The sequence below is a fragment of the Zea mays genome, chromosome 9, assembly GCF_902167145.1.
Source record: "Zea mays cultivar B73 chromosome 9, Zm-B73-REFERENCE-NAM-5.0, whole genome shotgun sequence".
Taxonomy (NCBI): domain Eukaryota; kingdom Viridiplantae; phylum Streptophyta; class Magnoliopsida; order Poales; family Poaceae; genus Zea; species Zea mays.
Genome location: NC_050104.1, coordinates 125,128,410 through 125,137,617, shown reverse-complemented (window position 1 = coordinate 125,137,617; position 9,208 = coordinate 125,128,410). Strand labels below are relative to the sequence as shown.

At 42.9% G+C, this 9,208-nt stretch overlaps 1 protein-coding gene across 4 annotated transcripts; it reads left to right on the top strand.

The window, feature by feature from the left end:
• The first annotated feature begins 827 nt into the window (after positions 1–827).
• Positions 828–6,254, top strand: LOC100381870 (Putative SAP DNA-binding domain family protein). 4 transcript variants are annotated; one of them, XM_008660567.4, is made up of 6 exons: positions 828–1,059; positions 2,014–3,408; positions 4,396–4,590; positions 4,682–4,833; positions 5,225–5,729; positions 5,823–6,254. In XM_008660567.4, the coding sequence occupies exons 2-5, from the start codon at positions 2,019–2,021 to the stop codon at positions 5,684–5,686; spliced, it is 2,199 nt and encodes a 732-aa protein (XP_008658789.1). In that variant the 5' UTR covers positions 828–1,059; positions 2,014–2,018; the 3' UTR covers positions 5,687–5,729; positions 5,823–6,254. The 4 variants fall into 4 exon arrangements, with proteins under 4 accessions (XP_008658789.1, XP_008658790.1, NP_001168126.2 ...); XM_008660568.4 differs by having other exon boundaries at positions 828–1,272; NM_001174655.2 differs by having other exon boundaries at positions 894–987; positions 5,823–6,212.
• Positions 6,255–9,208: the final 2,954 nt, after the last annotated feature.

Below are 9,208 nucleotides of genomic sequence, written 5' to 3'. Positions count from 1 at the left end.
CAAAGAAGGAAACCTGGGAACCGGCAAAGACATCTTTGCCGAGTGCTTTTGCCAAGACACTCGGCAAAGATACTGGCAAAGGGGCCCACTGGAGGGTTCTTTGCCGAGTGCCAGGCCACCAGACACTCGGCAAAGAAACCTCCTTTGCCGAGTGCCACTAGGGCTCTCGGCACAGGGACTAGCTGTGGGGTCCACTGGACCAGTCTTTGCCGAGTGTCGCCGTAGGCACTCGGCAAAGGATCCGTCACCGTTACTTGGCGCCGTGACGGTGACTTTTTTTTGCCGAGTGCCAATTGGCACTCGGCAAAGACTTTGCCGAGTGCTCGACAAAAAGTACTCGGCAAAGAAGCTGTTGCCGATGTACAGTTCGCCGAGCGTTCTTTGCCGAGTGTTACACTCGACAAAGGCTTTGCCGAGTGTAAAATAGCCTTTGCCGTGTGTTTAGAACACACGGCAAAGGAGCTGATTCCGGTAGTGCTCGTACATAGATTTTTTTAAACATATCGATTTACATGACTCCTACATAGAATTTTTAAGCTCACTCGTGCACTTTTTTCTATAGTACGACGAGCGATCTTTAGCATGTATTATTATTATTATTATTATTATTATTATTATTATTATTATTATTATTATTATTATTATTATTATTATTATTATTATTATTATTATTATTATTATTATTATTATTATTATTATTATTATTATTATTATTATTATTATTATTATTATTATTGCTGCTGCTGCTGCTAATGGCTCTAAAAATGTTTTTTTTGGTTCTGCTTGAGGCTCAGCCGATCAGGCCTGCCCTGTACTGTACTTACGCATCCGATCTGCTTGTAGGTGTGTGTGCTGCAACCCTACCCTGCTGTCTTGTTCTATCGCCCCCAGCCTGCGCGCAATCCGACCCACCCACACGACTGGGCCGGCCGTCGCTAACGCCCTACTTCGGCCCCCTTTACCGGCGACGAGCACCACCACCACCAGGTATGCCCTCCCTTTGTTCTTCCCTTCCTGCGGCGCGAAGCCGTGCGCCCAAACCCTAACTTCTATTCGTAGGTACGCCTTCCCCTTGTCCCTCCCTGCTGTGCGAAACCGTGCGCCCAAACCCTAACGTACTGGTATTCGGATCTGAACTATGCATGTATTATTCCTACTCACTTCGATTGCTTTGCAAAAAAATATCGGGTGTCCATGTGTACACCCAGGTCCGCCCCTGGCTGTGATGCTCTTCTGTGTTTCCGACAGCGCCCTCGCGTGATTTGTTTGATGGTGAGGGATATAAGGGTGGTGCCTTTGGATATATCTGGATAGGTTCTTCGATTTTTGCTCCGTTTGCAGTTTCCTCATGGAATCCTGCGATTTAATGGGGTGCCTTTTTGTGCCCTATACAGTGAAATGCCTTGATTTGATATGCTGGTGTTTGATACTTTCTACTTCGGTGGAGTGTAGTGTTCCATTTGTGACCAATCTTGGCTATGTCATCAGCTATGATAATTTATGGCTGACAGTTGTGTTCTTTATCAATTTGTTGTGCATTATGACCATTGTATTGTCCAGTAAATGTCAGAAGGCAAGACAATTTTTTGTATTATATAGAATGAATAGTTATATTTCATCCAAACACATCATGTAATTATTGCTTTCACTATTAGTACTTTATCCCTATGTTATGCTCAAACTGTATAATAGAACTAGTAGAATGTAAGCAACGAACTCTATAGTATGGTTAGTGTTCAGTTGTCCAGAAACTGTAGTTTTTGCAGTAATTGAATTTCTTGTTTATTTTACTCGGATTTGATTATTATTATTTGTTTCGGATACAAATATTAATGTCATTATTAGTTGATCTAGGTATGTAGCTATTTACTGGACTCCATAGGCTTCAGTTGATGATTAGTTTGTTTATATTTTTTTGTCAAATGGAATGAATCTTTGACTTGACCAAGAAACAATGTGATTTCGAGATATGATAATGTAAGGCCTGATTTGGTTGTTTATTTCTGTTGGCAGTCACCATGTCATCTTATCCTGTGCTAAACAACCGACCAATTGATCAGTGGAGGGTTACTGATTTGAAGGATGAGCTCCGTAAAAGGAAGCTTCCTGTTAAAGGTTTGAAGGAGGAACTCGTAAGGCGACTCTTTGACTCCATTCAGAGTGAAATAGAAGCTGATGAAGCTGACGAAGCTGATGAGGATGTGGGAGTGAATGTGGATGATCAGTTGCCTGATGCCAATGCTAGCGAGGAAAATACAGTTACCGTTACGGAAGTTCATCAGGAAACTGTGGTTCATGTCACTCAGCAAGTTGAAGTTCCTACCACCAAAGCTGGTCAGGAATCCACAATTTCTCCCACTAGAAGGGCCCCCAGTGTCGATGTTGAAGAGGCCTCAGCAGACGAAGAAGTACCCGAATCAGTTGCTGAAGGAAATATGTCATTTGAAGAAGTGCAAGTGCATACTGAAATTACTAATGAGCCTGTTCATGAGAAGACCACAGACGTTGACACCAATGATACAGTTGTTGTTAATGATGCAATCGATGTGAATTCAGACTTGGCGCCTGCTGAAGTCAAGTTTGGTGCTACGGAAGCAAGCAAAATTGAAGAACATGATTTCCCCCCTGCACCTGTAGATGCCTTAAATTCAGATGCTGCTGGTCCTATGGATACTGATGTCGTCACAGCTGCAACTTCAGACGTTGGTTCTATGGATACTGATGTTGTCACACGTGCACCAGTTAGCGATGATGAGGAGAAACTGGAACTGAAGGTTGATTTGGGTAACAAGGTGTCAATGTATGATGAAGATAACAATAGTTCTGATACCATGAATGAGGACTGCAAGCCCATCGTATCAAAACCAAACAATCAGGTACCTGAGGTTAGTCCAGATTTAGGGTCTCAAATTAAGTGTGAGTCGATTTCTACTGATAATCTATCATCTAACAAAAAGAATACTATAAAAGATAATTTAAATGCTAATAATTTTGATTTAGAATTAGAGGTTCAGCCGAAGATGGTCCAACCATCATCCGGCATTACTTCATTAGGTGGAGATTTGCAGCCATTGGATGATGACAAAGAGCTGGTTAAGAACCAGACATCTTTGGAAGACATAGATTCCACAGCTAATGTGGACTCATACAAGAAGGATAGTCCTGAAGGTGGGTCTCCAGAGAAATTAAATCTAGACAGGAGTTCAGGTGATGAGTCAATGGAGGAGGATGTTGTGGAAATTAAACAAGATGAGGCCAATATGAAATCTGATGATCTCGGACAAAAGAATGAGCTTAACTCAGAAGATGTGAAAGAGGTGATCCTCCCTGATTCTGTTGTTGAGGCTTCCAAGGAGGTTACGGCTGAAGAAAAGTCAGCAGCTTCAACAGAAAAGAGAAAACTTGAAGGTTTGTCTCTCTCTTAAGTTCTTTCTGCTTGTTTTTCCCCTGAAATATCTTAATTAGACCCTACAGTTACTTCTGCCTTCAGTGCCTTCAACACATACTCCAGTGTGCATGCTTTATACTTTTACGTGGCATAAAGTGTGCGAAAGAGCCTCTAGCTGAGTTGGTTTGTTGGTTTGAGTAGCACTCCTCAGATCCTGAGTTCGAATCCCAGTGGGAGCGAATTTCAGGTTGAGTAGCACTCCTCAGATCCTGAGTTCGAATTTCAGGTTAAGGTCACTCCTTGGTTCCCTTGGTGCCTTGGTGGTGTGCACATAAGATGGACTAATCTATGGGGGTCCGATCCTTGTGTAGAGACTGAGGGCTCAAAGAACGAGTAAAGATCTGGCCTATAGGGGGCGGACCCTCAATGCTGCATGGGGGGGGGGGAGCTTTCGTGACCTGTCTCGGTCGGGGCTCCGATTGAGCTTCTTAGTATAATACAGTGGGGGTGGTCTTTCTCCTACCGGCCGAGTTTAAAGTACCCATCTTGAGTCATAATGTTTACAGTTCTAGTGAGGACGCAAATGCTGCACACATGTTTATCTTGGCAGCTTTGCTTTATATGCAATGACTTTGCAGCAAATAGGAACTGTTGGGGATGTCAACAGATCATCCAAAAGGAAAATGCCTAGAGTAATCACATTGTTTCTCTAGTAGAGATTTGGTGCCTTAAAATGTTTTATTTCCTTTTAGTACTCTTTATATTCACGAAAACCATTTAAAGCCTTCAATCTGGGATAATTTGGTCAACAGTATTATATGGTACACTTGCATTGAGATTAGATTTATTTTAATGTTTGTTTTTTTCTTATCGTTGGTTCCATCTTTATAAATTTGCTTTATGCATGAATGTAACAAGTATATAATCAGCTGGACATGAAGTTTTTGAAATTTGGACATAGCCATTGAATGTGCAAGTTAAATGCTAACCCCTAGTTGAATGCACAGATGAAGATATTGCAAACACTGAACCAATCAAGCGACAACGTCGGTGGACTGCAGACGTTGCCAAAGTTCCAGAGAGACAAGCATTGAGTCAAACTGGTCCTGAAACTCCTAAGGATATTTTTCAGCCTGCTTTCAAACGATCTTTTGGGAGGTCTGATTCAACAGCAAGTGTAGATTCTCCTAAGGAACGGATTGGTGAGTCATTGGCTCCTTGCAAGAACTCAGTTTCTGTATCCGTACACTTCATGAGTGACTATCTGTTAACCTTTTTTTATTTGTGTTGTAGTACCACCTGCAGAGAAACCTGCCACAACTTCTTTGAGAATTGACCGATTTGTACGCCCATTTACCCTGAAAGCTGTGCAGGAGCTTCTTGGTAAAACTGGATCTGTACAAGACTTCTGGATGGACCATATCAAGACTCATTGCTATGTGACAGTATGTTTTCTTTCCTAAACCAAGACTTGAGTATCTTAACTTTGTTGTTTATCACATCATTTTGAAATGAACAAAGCTGCCATTCAACTTCATTCATGAAGCAAATTCAGGCTGCATGGGGCGAAAAACATTTTGGACTCCATTTTTAAGCTGTTGGTGTTTGATAAGTAATAAACCATGATAATAATATTAGTGAAAGCATTCAATTATTGTGGTAAACTGGAATTATACATGTTGTTGTGGCTTTATGGAATTGAATTTGTGTAGTGCCAACACTGGACTTTTAATTGAAAATGTTTGTTTCACTGCATGTGTATGTTGACTATGTTCTATGCATATTCTGACTGCGCTGCTAAGCTGACTTTGCCTCATTTGCACTCCAACTTGATAGTTTTCTTCGGTGGATGAAGCAATGGCTACTAGGGATGCTGTTTACAACCTACAGTGGCCCCCAAATAACGGCAATAAGTTGGTCGCCGAATTTGTTGATCCTCAGGAAGTGAAGCTCAAGGTTGACCCCCCTCCCCCGCCAGCTGCTCCTGTTAGCCCAGCTGCTATCACAAGGGCACCTCCTCTTCAACAGACTCAAAGTGTGCCACGCCAGGCTGCTACACCAAAAGAGCAACTGCCACCTCCACCACCGCCTCCCCTTGCTAAGCCACCTATGGCTGACCCGGCGGCTATAGCGAGAGAGAGGCTTCCACCCACTCCGAAGAAGCCAGAGCCTCCTGTTGTGACACTTGATGATCTCTTCAGGAAGACACAGTCCTCTCCAAGGATCTACTATCTGCCTTTATCAGAAGAGGAGGTGGCAGCCAAGCTCGCCGCACAGGGCAAAGGAAAAAAGGAGTAGGAGGTGTTGGCTTCCATTTTCGGCTATCTCGGAGTTTGTTGTGGTATGCTTAAGTTCTGTTGTAATGTGCTTTACTAATCTTTCTTTGGTTCGAATAAAATGGTGAGGATATCTCATACAATTGCCCTCCCCTCAGGAACATGGCGTGCGGTGGTCACAGCATCAGACAGGTGCTACTGCTGCAGACCATTTGAAATAACCGGCGGCCGTGACTGCCGCGGCGGAAGAGTAGTCGTAGGGCTAGTGTAGGAGCAGCAGCAGCGGCTTGTATTTCTTAAAGAGATTATTAGTTTTGGTTGGGTCTCCGACTGCAGTGTGTGCTAAAGTTATTTGAGCTGCATGAGGTTTTGTTTGGGTACTCTAGTATTGATCCCAATCTATATGTGTTGAGGTGTAAATTAGTTTAAGTTACATCCTAATCCACCTTAATAGATGTGGGTTGAGTTAAATATTAGAGTACCCAAACTAGGCCTGAAGCGTCTGAAGAACTTGGTTTAATCTATGCTGTCAGGTACTGTTAAAAGGCACCAGTTTTAGTGTTGAGTCTATGAAGAATATTGTTGGGATTCCTTGTCTTAGGGGGTGTTTGTTTGGGATTATAATCCACCTAGATTATATAATCCAGCAATTTTTGAACTAACTATTAGTTCAAAAGTTGTTAGATTATATAATCCAGATAGATTATAATCTCAAACAAACACCCCCTTATTCTAGTCTTTGCCTTGCTCACCGTGAGTCTCGGCAAGAGCAGGTTGGTGCTGCCGGTTTAAACTGCACGCTGGTTGATAAAAAAATATACTGTATATAATCTTGTTGCTGAACCTGTACGCTGCTCGACTGCATTTGAATGGCAGTCAGTAGACTTGAGCACATAAGCCAAGCTGGACACATAAGGCCAGGACTACATATGACAGCGGGTCGGGTTGTGTTCGGGTATCATAATACCTGACCCGATATTATATCCGACCCTTATACAAATATCCATACCCACCAAGTCGATCGGGTAAAAAAATGGACCCGTACCCCGACCCTTATACAAATATCCATACCCACCAAGTCGATCGGGTAAAAAAATGGACCCGTACCCGTATCCACTGGGTATCCGTTGGGTATCCAATGGATATGCTACTGTAAAATATAAATCTGCATGTAAATTGATGAGCAACACAGTTTATGACAGATGGGAGTTAATGAACAACATCACAACATGTGAAATTGATAAGCAACATCACCAATTTACAAATCATAGATTCATAGTATAGTTCATGACTAGTACACGTCCAGTTCACATATCATAGTACAGTTCATAAATCATAGTACACGTTCAGTTCACAAATCATAGACTCATAGTACATGTCGAGTTCACAAATCATAGTTCACACAACCCAAATATAAGCAACAACACAATGGCAGGAAGTAAAATATACTATCCTTACCCGACGTATTTCGGGTACCCGACCCGATAGGATCCACGGGTGAGATTTCAAACCCGTATCCATGTCCACCGGGTACGAAACCCATTAGTATCCATACCCACGGGTCCAATTGCCATCCCTAGCCAGGACTGTGAATTTTATTGGACATGCCCGGATATTGGGATTATACCTATCAGGCTATGACGATTGACGAGGCAGGGTGCTAGGGGTGAAAACAGTGGGATATGAACGGATATTAGTGAAAACGGTCGGATATGAATGGATAGTAGGTTATTCCATATCCTACCATATTGTATTTTAATTGGATTCGAGATAGGATATGGATAGTTAAAAACTGTACGGATATAGATACATGAACCAGATATTTATTCTGACGGATACGAATATTATTTAACCGAATACATACAGATAACATACATACGGATAACAGATAGTTATCGGATAATTCATACCTTGCTTACAATTTGCCGGATACATTGTTTACCTTCCATAAATCTTTACAAATTCAACGCTAAAAACAAGAATATGAATTTGCATAGCACTGACTATATTCTATTTATTCATAATTAAAAGAAAAAAGAAAAAAATATATTCGAACTAGTTTAGTGGTCATGTGTTGCTACGGTTTATCTATATCACATAGTTAAAAAGTCCTTTCATACGTAAAAATTACAAATAATTTTTACATTATGACTACTTCAAATATGAAAAATTATATGATAGTAAAACAGAAAGTATATATTTTTTCATTGACAATATTTATAAATTAAGCACTTTTTTATAAACGATATTCGGTGACGCGCGCGCTCCTCGCTCTACATCGTCCTTCCGGTAGCGGGTGCAATATACTCCTTTGATACACCTACTACCAATGTAAACTGATAATGGCAACGACATCACTCGTTTATATGGCACGACCCGTGCTGGCCGCAGCTAGCTGTTCCTGTGCGGTTAGCCTCGTGCACGAGTACGCCTATACTGCACAACGTATAAAAAGTGTCGCTTAAGGGATGGTTGCACTCATTATTCAAATTTGTATGGAAATTGATTTAATTCTTTCCGATCCTCTTAATCGAACAAACCATAAAGGATACCAATCGTCGGTACAAATCTCTAACGAAAATTGTGATGCACACATCGGTATCACTAGTAAATTTAAAAAGATGTTGATAAATTAATGGTTCTTGATCAGGGTATATATAGTAAAGAGGCACTTAAACGGTTCTCCAAATATAAGAGACAACTAAAAGATTATTGTACAATAGAGTGTCTAAAAATATAGCCTATTAATAAATACATAATTAAATGTGCATGCACAACATATCAGAGCATATATATGTATAGTGAAGAGACACTAAAACGGTTCTCCAAACACAAGAGACAACTAAAAAACTATTTGTCGGGTACCGTAATTAGGGGTACCCCCAACACTCCTAAACACGGCTGGTAACCACTCTCAGCACAAACCGCAAAGACTGATGGGCGCAGTTTGAGTCAAGGCTTCGTCTACCCAAGGGACGCGATCTCGCCCGAGCCAGCCTCGGGCAGGAACTGTAGTCCCAGACGAATTTACGTCTCGCCCGAGGGCCTCCTCAGGCAGCGGGCACACCCTCAGCTCGCCCGAAGCCCAGCTCGGGCAGGCTTCGTCAAGAAGCAACCTTGGCCAAGTCGTCTTACCAACCGACCGTGTCGCAGACACGTTCAATGCGAAGACCGCTGGACACCTTATCCTGACACGCGCGTCTCAGTCGGCAAGGTCGAAGTGACCGCAGTCACTTCGCCCTTTCACTGACCAACCTGACTGGAAAACAGCGCCGCTCGCCCCGCTCCGACTGCTGTGCCACCCACTGGGGTAAGACTGACAACAGCCGAGTTCAGCCTCGAGCGCAACAGGAAGCTCCGCCTCGCCCGACCTTAGGCCTCGGCCTCGGGAGGAGGTCTCCGCCTCGCCCAACCCCAGGGCTCGGCCTCAGCCTCGGCCTCAGGAGGAATCACGTCCTCGCCCGACCCCGGCCTCGGCCTAAGGAGAAGTCTCCGCCTCGCCCGACCTTGGGCTCGGACCGACCGCGCCACAGGGGATACATCA

Bases quoted from the DNA above. Each gene is read 5' to 3' on its own strand.
- LOC100381870 (XM_008660567.4), top strand. From the start codon at position 2,019: ATGTCATCTTATCCTGTGCTAAACAACCGACCAATTGATCAGTGGAGG. The intron at 4,591-4,681 runs GTGAGTCATTGG...TTTGTGTTGTAG, and splicing joins TTCTCCTAAGGAACGGATTG to TACCACCTGCAGAGAAACCT. The intron at 4,834-5,224 runs GTATGTTTTCTT...CCAACTTGATAG, and splicing joins AGACTCATTGCTATGTGACA to TTTTCTTCGGTGGATGAAGC.